This window comes from Calidris pugnax, unplaced genomic scaffold (assembly GCF_001431845.1).
Source record: "Calidris pugnax isolate Ruff unplaced genomic scaffold, ASM143184v1 scaffold48, whole genome shotgun sequence".
NCBI lineage: Eukaryota > Metazoa > Chordata > Aves > Charadriiformes > Scolopacidae > Calidris > Calidris pugnax.
The window spans coordinates 345,394-358,864 of NW_015090787.1; the positions used below are offsets into that span (position 1 = coordinate 345,394).

Below are 13,471 nucleotides of genomic sequence, written 5' to 3' on the forward strand. Positions count from 1 at the left end.
CGATCTATTTGTGTAACGTGCCTGAGGGAAAAAACAAATCCAAAAAGGAATTCTGCAAACTAAAGGAACAACTTTCCAAACTCGATGGAAGCCTCCCGCGAGCGCGCTGGGCTCTCCCTGCCCGCAGCCCCCACGCTGCTCTCTGCTGCACTCCCCAGCCACCTCTCTCCTGCAGTTCAGACCGTGTAAACCCACCACCTCCTGCCCCTACCATCACCAGAAACGTTGCATAAAACAGATCAGTAGTGTGGGGTAATTTATGACACGCTTCACCCCTCAAAATACACTCTGGGAGTCATCTTCGCATAAAGTATCTGGAAAGCCAATAATCCTTTCATAGTTAAGGCTTTGGCAGGGACAGAGAAGGTGGAGGCAAATTCCTGAACTGGAAAGTTCTGCCAGGAAGGGGAAAAAAAAGTCCTGAAAAGAGAGTATCACCCGAGTGTAGTCTGTGTGTGGTGGGTGCTACGGAACAGGACTTCCCTAATTTCTTACATGTGCAACCCCTATGCTGCAAGAAAACAAGTTCTGAGCATCCAAAATAGAGAAGCCTCAGAAATAAATAACAAAATCCTGTTCACCTGCACTTACTTTTTGAGAATAATGATACTCTTATCTGTACAAGCAGTTGTTATGTCCTTATCCCACCACTCCAGAGCACAGCAAACCCTTCTCTAACAGGAGGAGATGTTTTAGCCCTGGGCTAGCAGGGGTCGTTCAGGCCACAGCGGTGTGGAGCCCAGGGTGAGGCAGGTTCAACGCTTGCTGTAACAGACTGAGATTCCTCATCAAGGCAGAAAATACCTTGTTTGGGGTTCTTTAAATGCTAGATGAGAATGGCACAGACGAATGCTCAAAGCATTGAGTATTAAAATTGCCCAAAGGAGAACAGTAAGTTTTCTAGCAAGCACCCTTGTTGGTGACTAAATTCAGCAAAGACACATCTGTGCTGCCCTACACCTGGGTTTCCGTGGAAATGCATTGCTTGGAGAGGACTTCTTCCCTCTCTCCCTACCCAACACTATTAAACCAAGTGTTTCCTGATGTGCCGGCAGCAGAGCTGTCCCATCCTCTGAGGACACATAAGGGACACCAAAACCCTGGAGAAGGTTACCATTTAGCTCCGAGGCAGGAGCTGTGTTTTCCACCAGATTCTGTAGTGACAGTTTCCTGTCCAGACGAGTTTTGCTGAGGTGACTTCCACCCACGGCAAAGAGACTGCCCTGCACGATGCTAAAGACAAACTAAAATGTCTATATTACTCTGAAAAGCTACTGCTGTCAAACAGATGACTCTCTGTGGCACGAGTGACATGGTCAGAGCAATGACACCACTGTTCTACGGTGGAATCTCATCCCAGTGCCTTTTCCGTGCCGGGAGGGACAGGCTGGAGCACTCACCGATGAGCTCCTTGTTCCGCACGTCCAAGGCCATGTTCCTCAGGGCGGTGGCCACGGAGGAGACCACGCGGTCGTTGTCCATCCTCAGCAGCTCCACCAGGATGGGCAGCCCCTTCTCCTTCCGGACGGCGGCTCGGATGTAGGCTGCGAACTGCAGCAGAGCTCTGCTTACTCACAGCCCTGCCACACTCCCACCGACACAGCCCCCCGTCTCAGGGGCATCTTCCAAAGAAAAGATGCCACCTTAAACCCCCGGCTTTTCTGTTACATAAAGGGTTGGCTCTTTGTTGTTTTTCACCCATTAATGTTTAAAAGAAGTGGTCTAATACATAAAATATCTTAATAGATGACAAATTACTGAAAAAAAACAGTTTGTTTTTTTTAAGATCAATTTTATAACGGTCATAAAATGAGAAAGTCTTAGCTGGTTTTCTGCAAGCCAAGGAAGCAATTAACTTTTCTTTTTTGATCTCTCCATGACAAATACATAACATTAATAAAGTGTTCTCATCTGGTGCTTTTTAACACATTGCATACAAGGGCCACAGGCAAGAATGTATGGAAATAAATAATATAAATAATAAAGCAAATACAAATAATTTATTTATGCTGCTCTTATTCTGACAGTACCTTCCCACCAGAAGTCACGTAGAAGATGATGGAAGATTATTTTGACCTGATATGCACTGGAAGAAAGCCTTTTCTGTTTATTTAAAGTAAATGGTACCAATTTCAAGGCCAATTTCCATATTGCTCTTCCTGTCTACCATCTGTGTCACTGCACAGTGGAAATCCTGCTACTGCAGCACGTCGGCACGAGTGATGCACACTAGAGAGGAACGCTCAGATGCACACTGGAAACTACCTGCTCCTGCCAAACCTTATGAACAACCCAGCTAAAATACAGGGGTAGGAGGGCGAGTAGGAGCTGACGCACCTTCCAGTTGCCGGCCGAGAGGTTCTGGAGCGACCCGGCGGAGCCCTCCAGGGTGGCTGGGTTGGAGCTTTCCGCCAGGAGCGTTAGGTAGGGCTTCACAACTGAGGGGTGCCACAGCATCTCCACCCCTTTTGGGGACTTGGAAAATCCAGGGATAGGGCCAACTCCGTCCCACTGGGGAGCAAACACAGATTGGCAACCACATGAAACTCTGCATTTTCACTCAAGACCAAGACATGATAGTTTTCCCTCAAGCTACGTACTGCCCCCACCAACAGCTAAACTGCAGCTGATGTGTTTGTCATACAAGGAAAACGGCAAACCTGATCCTCCTGTGAAGTTTTTTTTTTCTTCTTCTTTTTTTTCCCCCAGCAACTTGGCTCCGAATCTTTGCTGGGCGACTCTTTCCCCAGCAAGTCATCCAGCTCGTTGATGCCCAGCAGACGTGCCTGAGGGACCTCCAGTTCCAAGCGGTAAGAAAGGTTCCTCAAGGTGCACACACAGTTTTCCACTGTCTGAAGGCAAACCAGAAAAACGTCATGTAACTGGTTACTTTCTTACATGGTGATAAAGCAAACCAAGCAAACGAGGTAGAGGCGAAAAGGCACTTGGAGCACCAGCACTAAATCCTAATTCTGGGCCTTGGGTGCTGCTTTGTCTGCTTTTCTGGGAGAACAGCAACCTCCCTCCCGATACCCTCAGACATGAAATTGTTTATAACAGTAATCTCTACTATAGTGGCTTATTTTTTAGTATTCTGAAAATGAAAACCACAAGAGCTTATTATTATTTTATTAAAGAACGAACACTTCAACACTGATGGAAATGAAAAGCACAGAACACCTTACGCTGTGTTATGGGGCAGAATTTGACTGCACGTCAGCAAACTGGGGCTGGGAGAGAAGACCAGTCGAGCTAAGCACATCACAGTGCTAAATTACACCATAACTAACCCCAAAAGATCCTACCAGGCCCCGAGTTTGGCACTAAAAATCCCCAAGGAGAAAGGTGCACACACCTTGCTGTCATAATCGGAGGTGTTGACGCAGGTGTGGATCACGTAGAGCAGGGAATCCACCAGCCCATCGCAGGATCTCATCTGCTTCCGAGCTTCTTCCCCTGCGGAGCTCAGGTTCCTGCCAGGGGAAGGGTAAAGGAACAGTGTTCACAGACAGACACACAACTGCTCTGCTACACACTCTGCAGAAGGCTGCACGGTGCTTCGGATCCAGCGGTGAAGGATGCAGATACAGACAAGTGTCCTCCTCCGAGGCCACCAGGCTGCAGAGCCGGGGACGCTGTGGCCGGGCACCCACCCAGCACGGAGCCACCACCCCACGGACCTGCTTCTCCTCGGGCACCAGGCTGCCCTGGCCCTGCTGGCACAACCCCCCCTCCCAGGCACCCAAAACCTCCCCGTCTCAAACACAACCCATGGCCAACAGCAGAGAGGCGGTTTAAGGGAACGTCCCCAGGTTTAGAAGGGGTTCCAGCAGCTCAGCAGCAGCTCCAGCTCTGTGCAGACACGGCCGCCTTACTCTGCTCTTTAATGGAACACAATTAGAAATCTAACAAATTGAAATTATAAACAAGCCCACAGATGAACAGCAATAGCTCATACACTACCCCTGGGCCCTGAATTCTCTTCCCAGATATTTTAGCTTTGCCTTTTACTATTCTGAATACATTTTTCTCTTCTTACTACTGTTTGAGAAATCCACAAAGGGACTAGTCAAACACTTCTTTGCTGATCTATATGCACATACAAACATAATTAAATGTATACAACAATAAAGAACCACCAAATGCACATTTTTCCCCCTAAGTAACATTCATAAGCCCTGTTATGAACATATGTTATTACTGTATGTTATGTTATTACTATAACAAAAGTTACAGTAATTAATAGGTGTAATAGTGCAATAATAGTAATTTATAAAGAAACCACCCAAAATTTAACCACTAGCCTTTATGGATAGCAGCATCTTAGTGACCAACTTTGTACTTTTCATACTTTTCTAATACGGAAAAAAAAGAACCCAAATGCAAAAGCTGCCTTTGTATGTATGTATGTATGTATGTATAATGTATATATGCAATTCATAGAATGCAACAAGCCTTTTGCTTAAAAATACAGTATAAAAAGGACCTGTTGGATAACACGATTACTGTGTAAAAGGGAATCTTCCGGAACAGCAAATCACCTGAGGCATCCTGTGGTATTGCGCAGAACCAGAGAGGTCTGAAATTTAATTTTATGATCATCATCAAAGGAAGAACTGTTCCATCCGGAATGTGGCACTATCACAGTGTTCGTTAGTGTCGACAGAGCGTCTCTAATGATTGTCATCTTCACCGCGTCGCACGAAGACAAGTTCCAGAGGACCCCTTAAGACAAGATTTCCATTGCAGTGAAGGCAGAAAAGTCTTGGCAAACAAGTGTAAAGCAACAGTACCAACATGAGACAGCACTTTAAATGGGAGAGAGATAATTTACCTATGCAAAACCAAAAGAAATAGAAATATTCTGCAGTGTAACTGTAATATTTTTCCAGCATTATTGCCTGATAAGCGCTCAGCAAAACTGCCATGAAAAGATTCACTTTACAGACTGAAATAAATGTTTCTAAACTCTAGATGTAAGGTGTTCCACAGCCATGGCTCCCATGGAAGAGTGGGAATGGCAACCGGAATAACCCCAAGGGAGCAGCAGCCGGGTCTCCCTCAGTGCTGAGAAGGAGAACAGGCACATCCGTGAGCAAACACTCTTCACTTCTCCAGGACAGCTCCTCAGCAGCAGCACACGCCAACGGCACCTTCTCCAGGTGTCAAAGCATTCAGAGATTATTGATAATGCCATCACACGCCCATTCGAGAGCCACGGTAAAAGTATTATTTATGACTTTTTAACTCCAGCTCCTGTTTAGTGAGACTTCCAGTAACAAAAGAGAACTGGCTACAAACTGTGCAATCAAAAATTAACTCTAAAAAAGTACTCTTTAAAGTTGTTGTCTAGGGTTTTTCATACAAGTTCTGAGTGATTCTCAAAAACTGTTTATGGCTTCACCAAACTTGGTGTGGTATTACATTTACACACCCAAAATAAGCTGAAGTTTACTTATTCCTCAGGTTTAACAGTTTGATTACGTAAAGCAAGCTATTTCCAATCCATATCCAATTTCATGCCATAAGTCTCTATAGCGAGGGCTTAGAGTCACAGAAAAGTACTTCATGGGTAACTAACAGGGAGAGATCTAACGCTTCACTGGCCTAAAGCTTTCAGTTTTTGAAACCTTATTTCATGCCTTTTGTGGTACAAACCAGAAATGAGATCTCACCTAAACCTCCTCCCCGCCTCCCAGTGTTTGCTGTTAGAGCAACTTATGCAAGAGAAAAGTTCTATTTGGATGGCCATTAGTTCCCCCCCGCCGAGAGGGAAGCAGGATCCCTCCCATCCCCAGCACGACAGGGTTTGAAGGAGAGGAACTTCTGCTCCCCCCGCTCGTTATGCTTCAGTTTGTGTATAACCCAACCGATGGCTTCAGCCGGCCTCGTGGACCTGGCCGGGTCTGTGCATGTACTACAAAGTACAGCAGGAACGTCACACACCACCGTCAGTGCCCGGCATCGCCGAGGTGAGGAACACCCCAGGAGAGAAGGCTGAAGTTGGAAAGATGTCAGCATTGTATCAGCATTACCAGGCATGGATAATTCGCAATGGAGGAAGGAAATCAGCAATAACAGCGCCAGGAGAAAAAAAATAAAAAAAAATAATTCAGTGAGCTTTGCAGGAGAGTTTAAAATGCCGTTAAGAGAAAGCTTCTACAGTTCTAATGAAAAGCAGGTCTTTTTTGTTTCCTTTTTTTGCTCAGGGACTGCCTGCAGGCTGTGGGAGACCATCCGCTGCCTCTGCAGGTTCTACACACTGCTCACGAGTACTTGGGATTGCGTGCAGAGGAGAATTTAGGCTAATATTATAGTAAAAATAAAATTATGAAAAGAAACAATACCCATCACAGAGTGCTCAGTTTGCAAACTGCTGTGGGACTTGCAGCTATTTCTGCACCATCTCAAAGGCCTCCTCAGCTGCCTGGAACTGCAGAACCCGAGGTGCCTCCTCCAAAACCACAGGAGCTGCAATGCCCAGCGTTAGCGCTGCAGGAGGCAGTGGCTGAGGAAGCCGAGGCTGTGCATACCCAGGATGGTGCTGCTGGATGGAGAACAGCACTTCTCAGCTGAGCTGGAGGGGGTGGCACTGATCTGAAGAAATGAACTATGAAGAATTGCCAGGATCATTAACCAGCACCTCTTTGCCCATTAAGGACAGAGCTTTACCACACAGCTGAACTGGTGCCTGGATTTGTGCTTCCTTCCTCCCTTCCAGCTGTGAAACGGTGCTGCTCCCCCAGGCTCCACACTGTCCTCCCTGACCCTGCTGGAGGAATCCTGACAGAAACCCAGCCCTGGCCTTTCCGTGGGAGGGCATGGCCTGTGGCTCATCCCTGTGGCTGAAGATCTGATGAAAATGGAGAAATGTTCTCCATTAAGGTAGGCATCCAACCCGCTCTCTCTGGACACTGCAGTGGTGGAGCACACCGATGGCTCCTGCTTTGCAGCACTCAGGGGCTCTTTCTGAGGGTCTCCTGAAATAGACTCGATGGGGAGAAACTGTGCCTGGGTTCAGGAACGTGCACACTCCACACTCTGATTTCTACCTCACAGAAGATTATGTGCTGTGTGAGCCTTCCAAGAGATGGGATCCCAAAATCCCCTGGCTGATCCTGGGTGTGCTGGCCGCGGAGCAGAGCCATGGACCCGGGCCCACCCTGCAGCTCCCGGGCACCCTCGGCGGGGTTTCTGCTGCCCAGCGCCGAGGGGGAGCACGGTGAAGCTGTGGAAACAGCAGCGGTGCTGGTGTGAGAACCAGTGCCCCCAGGGAGGGCTGGAATCTAAGGAGATGGTGAGCAGAGAGAGAGGGATCCCCTCCAAGGGTGCCCTGTCCCAGGGGCAACACAAACTGCTGGGTGAGCTCGGGGAAGAGCGACCCTCTTCCCATGCATTCCAAACACTTCTTATTAAAAACTTAAAAAAGAAAAGTATTACTTCATTTTCATATAATGATTATGAGAAGTGACTTAGCACATTTTACTTTCTGAATAATCTACAGACATTAAAAACATGACTTCCCTCTTAAAACGTCCTTGGTGTTTTGCAATTATGCTTCCTATATTTTTTATAGAATTCAGTTTCCACTTCTTTATCTCTCTGCATTTCCATCTTGTCCTTTCAGTTACTGTTAATTAAATATAGACCCCAGCATTCTTACTGCTTCCTAACTCCCCTAAAACATGTTTGTGCCATTAAATCCTCCCCCAATATGCCAGCTTTTCAAACTCACCAGAGTTAATCTTTAGGGCACGTTCCCAAATAATTTCTGAGGTTAAAAGATTGCTTTTGACTCAATAATTTCTCATGTGGAAAATATCTATCCAGATTGCAAGGAGTTTGTTATTCTAATTTCACTTATCTGGTATAATAAAGTTTTCATCTATCTAGCTGCACATTAAAGTGACCTGGATGAATTTCACTTGCAACGACACCAGATGTTCCTGTGTTCGCTCAAAGGCGATGGATCCTGCTAACGAGGGAAGTCGGATCCATCTAGTGAGGAGGAAAGACCATCCTCAGGAAAGAGAGAAGCACTGTACTTCATCAAGGAATGTTACACTGGGAAATCAATTTTATATGCAAAATTATGAATAAACTACAGCAGTAATGAATAGTGCTAATTTTAAACTAGATATCAGACATTCAGTGTTTTTACTAGTGTAGATTGATACTAATTTCTCTGTATTTACATTATTTTAATCTGGGAACACAAAGTAACCTGGGTGTGGTTTGCTAGTTTTAGTTCTGACACAGGTGGAGCTCTTTAATTATTAAACAAATAATCATTGGATCTTTTCCACCTCTTTTCTTTATATTGCTATTTATAGAAAGCATTTAAAAATCCCTAAGCTCCCAAAGTCTGCAGTGGATTCTTCTCAAGCATTCAGCACTGGTCTAACTCCAGCAGAGCTCAATGCCACCGACTTAACCAGAAGACAGTTAGGCCAAAACTTGCCATTTTGTTGTAGCTGGTTAAAAAACAATATTAAAAATACGTGTGTTAAAAAGTAAGTGTCACTTTTTCTGAAGTAGTAGTAATCTAATTAGAATTCAAATTAAAGACCATATTTATTTGAAAAATCTTTTTACTTACAGATGATGTGCTATATCTTTTTTACAAGATACAAGTTTTACAAAGTAAGTTTTTTTTCTTTTTTTTTTAATAGCTACTAAATACTTTCTATAATTAAGAATTTGACTTTGGCTTTTTCTGTGGAACCATCCCTAACATCTTAAAAGCACCAGTAATTTAGATATATAAAACATGAATTCTGTAGAGCAGACATGGCAGCTAATGTGCAATTCCAGTTGTAAGTATTCCATTTACATAATGTCTTAGGGAAAAATTGCATGTTTCCAGAGAGAACATGAAAGCTGCAGGTTATCTTAATGCTTGCTTATGTGGAAAATACTTAAGTAAAACAGCCTGTGTGTGAACCCAAAGGCTTTGGACACCTTCTGTACAGAGTCCTCTCTCCACTTCACAGCTTTTCCAAAGGGGCAGTAAGTGGGAAAGGCTCCCGGCGCGGCGCCTCGCTCCCTCGACACCAGCCCTTTGGGCAGCTTTCCTTGGCAGGGAGGGAGCTAAGCTTCACAGCTTCACAAAATCAAACGAGGGAGCTACTACAACTTGAAAGAGGAACTCTTTAAAGAAAGTGAAAACTCTGCTTTTTTTTTTTTTCCTATCCTCTCCTATTTTTCAATCCCCTAAAACCATCATAGACAAATCACCCCTATATTAAGAAAAGGAGATAGCAGATGTACAGAGTGCCCAACAATTCCACCTCGTGTTGATGGAAATGAAGTCCCTTTGTGTGTCAGAAGCGCAAATCATTTATTATTTCTGCAGTTTCAAGCAGGTTCATGGGTTACAACAAGCTGAAGCTGCTGCCTGCTCGAGAGGCTGGGAGCTCACACAGCTGCCTGCCATTGCCATCACTTTCCTGACAGTCTGGGCACTGAGATGCTCCTGTAATTTGCATACTTGCAATTGTTTGTCTGTACTTCAACAGACGTTTACATACTCTGGGTCCATCTTGTAAATTCTGCAAGATCTTACTTAAAACTGTTGTCAGCAGATGATAAAAAAAAGCCTGGAATAAAACAAATGTTAGCAGACAATAAAGAAATACCTGCCCGAGACCTGGCAGTGTATGTAGGAGAATCACACCAGGGGAAAATTCACCTTCAGTGCAACTGCCTCAAGATTCACTTCTCCCAGTGAATCTACACTTCTATGCTCATACTTTAACTGTCAGTAATCAAAGTAAGTGATTTTGTGTTCACAAAAAATACCAGTGCAGAAATACAAATCCAGTTGATACAAATCAGTTCCAGGCACTTACCTGTTACTCCACCCTTGTCCACTTCAGCAAAACAATCTGTACTACAGTTCTCTGCCTGTTTCTATTCTCACCTCACCTGTGACAAGCTCTTTGATTTCAGCATCAACAGACTTTCTCAACAATCGTAGCAGGGCAGGTATCCCACCAACGTTCTTCATTGCTATTTTGTTTTCGTCGGTAGACTTGCCGTAAACAAGGTTTCTGAGGGCGCCGCAGGCGTTCTTCTGAACTTCCAGGACTCTGTGATCCAGGAGATCCACCAGGTGCTTGATTCCCCCCAGCCTGCACACCTAGAGCACGGAATGTCGGGAGCATCAGCACCCAGCGATCCCACCCACTTCACTCCAAGAGCTAAAAGGCTTTACTTTTATAAAAACAGTACATTCCGTTCTGCTTCATCAAAAAATACTTTTGGTAAATCTTAACTTGATTTTTTTCCCTGTACTGAAAATTGCTGTGAACCTCTCCTATCCTTGTTGCAAAGGCTGTTGGACGTTCAGTCATTTGTTGCATTCAGAGAAGAACTGTTACAGCTAAAGTTTTGTTTCCCAGGAATGCAGTTTTTAAAGTAATTTGCTACACCTCAGAATATCTTTGTAGAGAACATTAGAATTAAAAAGTTACAAAGATTTAAATGCAAGCTGTTGCACGTAGCTACATACACACACACAAATTAGTTCAGATTAGCTTATATCCAGACCTATGGGCATATCTGAAGGGTGTTCTTCTTAAAAGGAAGGACTACTCTGCAGAAATTTCATAAAACAAAAAGAAATGTTTATGTTGTCTGCTTTAAGCAGCTTAGTTGCATTTCTTCTTGTTACAGATTTTTAAAAAAATTTAACACTGTGTTTTGAGATCTCATTTCCATGTAGTACCTTTCTTTGTTCAAAATAACTTAGAGAAACGATAAAAGATTCAAGCATTTTAGAATTTTGTAATATTTACTAAATTAAAAAGATTCAAAAGAGATAACTAAGTAGTATAACTTGTAAGATCAACATTAATTTTAAACTAAAAATCACACCAAAAGACTACTGGAACACAACTTGAATGTCAAATTAATTCAATTAAATCGAATGCAAAATATTTTCATATGATTTCCATGCAGCCTCTTATGACAGAAAATCTGTGTGAGTGCAATCACACACACCTAGGTACTTCACTATTATCGTACGTTCGGTACAAACATCAACCCAAAAGGGTCCAAAATACAGTGTTGTGATGACACAACCCAGAAGAGGCCAGAGGTCTAGTTTAGTTTCAGGTTTCCCCGGCAGAGGAAGGCGCTGAGCTGGTACCTCGTTTTTGACCTTGTTGTCCCCGAAGCAGAGGTGCTGGAGGTAGGCAGCAGCGTTGGCCTGCACCGAGGGGAACTGGTGCTGCAGCATGTGGATGACCTCGGGCAGCTCCGGATCCCGCCAGGCAAACTCCCTGCAGGAGGTGAACACGTCCAGGAGAAGGCATGAGTTACAAACGGGTGTTTATTTACTGAGTAGAACTACTACAGCGTCTTAAGAGCTTTTCAACAATTCTGGTTTTGTTCTGGAATACCAGGGCTAGGGGCAAAACCGGGTACATTGGAATAACTACGAGTCCCGTCACCTTTTAGTCTTCCAATTGGAAAAGGATGCTTTATATCCCCTGTTCTCCAGATGGCTTGGTTGTTGGTCACACAAATATATATACACTAAAATTATACCAACCCAAACACTGAAACCTACATAAATCTCCCAAAACTTACATCTATAACACAACAGATACCCACTTAACAATGCTGCTCAGGGCCATCCTCTCCACACAACGAGTTTTCTCAGCAAAGTTCTTCCTACTCTGAAGTCAATTATACTTCAACAAAAGCTGCACAGCCTGAAATTTCATCATCGTGATCAGATGTAGGAAGTTTGCATAACTTGAGTTATTCAGGGATTGTAAGCTTAAAACCATTAAAATCAAATCTCCTTCATTAAAATGATTTTCTGCAGACAAATCCTGGAAAACTCATTATAAATACCTATGCCCAATTCACAGGTTTAGAAACATACCCATTGATATTTGCTGCGTTATTTCCCTTCTGTAAAGGAAGATTGAGGTGGGGGGGAAAAAACCCAACACAAGCAGTATCTAAGGTTTTCCATGCTCAAAAAACCAAGTAAATTAAAAAAAAAAAAAAAAAAGGAGATGTTCAATTTTTTTTTTGTGGAGAATATAGAAAATATGCCACAAAAACAGTTGCTTAGGCTGAGTCCTCAAAAAACCAAAATAAATAAAAAAAAAAAAAAAAAAGGAGATGTTCCAAAGCCAGTATTGGGGGAGCTAGTCACAGACTGGTGCTGGCCTGGCCAGTCGGGTCCCCAGGATTCCTGCAGTCACCGACAATGACAGTACAGTTATGTGTCTGCATCCAACGGCTCCACAACCCACAGGTTTATTTCTCCACACTGGTGATAGGAAGAACGTAGGGAAAACTGTCTTTCTAATAAAACCAGCAGCTTTCTGAATGCTCCCAGTGCGAGGTGCTCCTGGGGGTCACTCCCCCAGGACACGGAGCTGCCCCGAAGGACTGGCACTGCAACTTCCAGCAACCACATACCACAATGCAGAGCAGCAGCACCATAATTCCCTCCGAGCTTTGCCTGGACTGGGTTTTGATATTCCCATTTTAAAACACAAGGTTTTAACTAATAGTGTCTCTACGGAATTGCACACTTGTCACATGCCCACCCTGGGCACATACATTTAAAACATCAAACTAGTGACTATTTTAAAAATATGAATTTGCTTTCAAAATAGGACACTTATAGGTCATCTTTAAACTTAGGTTGTTCTGAAACTTGAGCAGGCTGCTCACAAAAAATGCATTCAAATAAATTAGGTATATATGTTCTAATGTTCAAAACTGATCCTCATTCCTGTAAAGAGAAAACTTACTACAATATTACAGGCTGCTCCGTAGAGTTACTCACAAATATTTGGAATTACCCAGCCAATTCTCATTAAACTTGTAAGAATTTCCTGTAATAACTTCTACATGAAAACAAACATGGAAGAAAAATGCAATAGTAACTAAATGCATAAAAGCTGCTCTTTCTTGCTGTAACGAGTAGACTGCATTTCCTGCTTTGGCTATAAGGGTATAGATCTTAACACCTACCTTAGTCACGATGTTTAAACAACATAGATCTGGAATCTGCAGCACCAAGTGCCGTATCTATTCCAGGAACGTATTAAGTAATTAACTTTACTCTGCTCTGGTGAGACCTCACCTGGAGTATTGTGTGCAGGTCTGGAGCCCTCAATATAAGAAGGACATGGACCTGATGGAGAGGGTCCAGAGGAGGGCCACGAGGATGATCAGGGGGATGGAGCACCTCTGCTACGAGGACAGGCTGAGGGAGCTGGGGTTGTTCAGCCTGGAGAAGAGGAGGCTCCGGGGAGACCTAATAGCAGCCTTCCAGTACCTGAAGGGAGCCTACAGGAAGGCTGGGGAGAGCCTGTTTAGAAAGGCCTGCAGTGACAGGACGAGGGGCAATGGCTTCAAGCTGGAGGGGAACAGATTTAGACTGGAGATGAGGAGAGGGTTCTTCACTGTGAGGGTGGTGGAGCACTGGAACAGGTTG

At 44.0% G+C, this 13,471-nt stretch overlaps 1 protein-coding gene across 3 annotated transcripts in view; it reads right to left on the bottom strand.

Annotated features, from left to right (window-relative positions):
* The window catches only part of PKP4 (plakophilin 4), a 47,696-nt gene that overhangs the window by 5,639 nt on the left and 28,586 nt on the right, over window positions 1-13,471 (bottom strand). For all 3 annotated transcript variants that reach the window (XM_014966545.1, XM_014966544.1, XM_014966543.1), the window contains 7 exons: window positions 11,153-11,285; window positions 9,928-10,141; window positions 4,542-4,725; window positions 3,356-3,473; window positions 2,661-2,852; window positions 2,338-2,511; window positions 1,401-1,551 (listed from right to left, as the gene is read on the bottom strand). In XM_014966545.1, coding sequence (XP_014822031.1) covers window positions 1,401-1,551; window positions 2,338-2,511; window positions 2,661-2,852; window positions 3,356-3,473; window positions 4,542-4,725; window positions 9,928-10,141; window positions 11,153-11,285 — 1,166 coding nt within the window. The remainder of the gene's footprint in view (window positions 1-1,400; window positions 1,552-2,337; window positions 2,512-2,660; window positions 2,853-3,355; window positions 3,474-4,541; window positions 4,726-9,927; window positions 10,142-11,152; window positions 11,286-13,471) is intronic.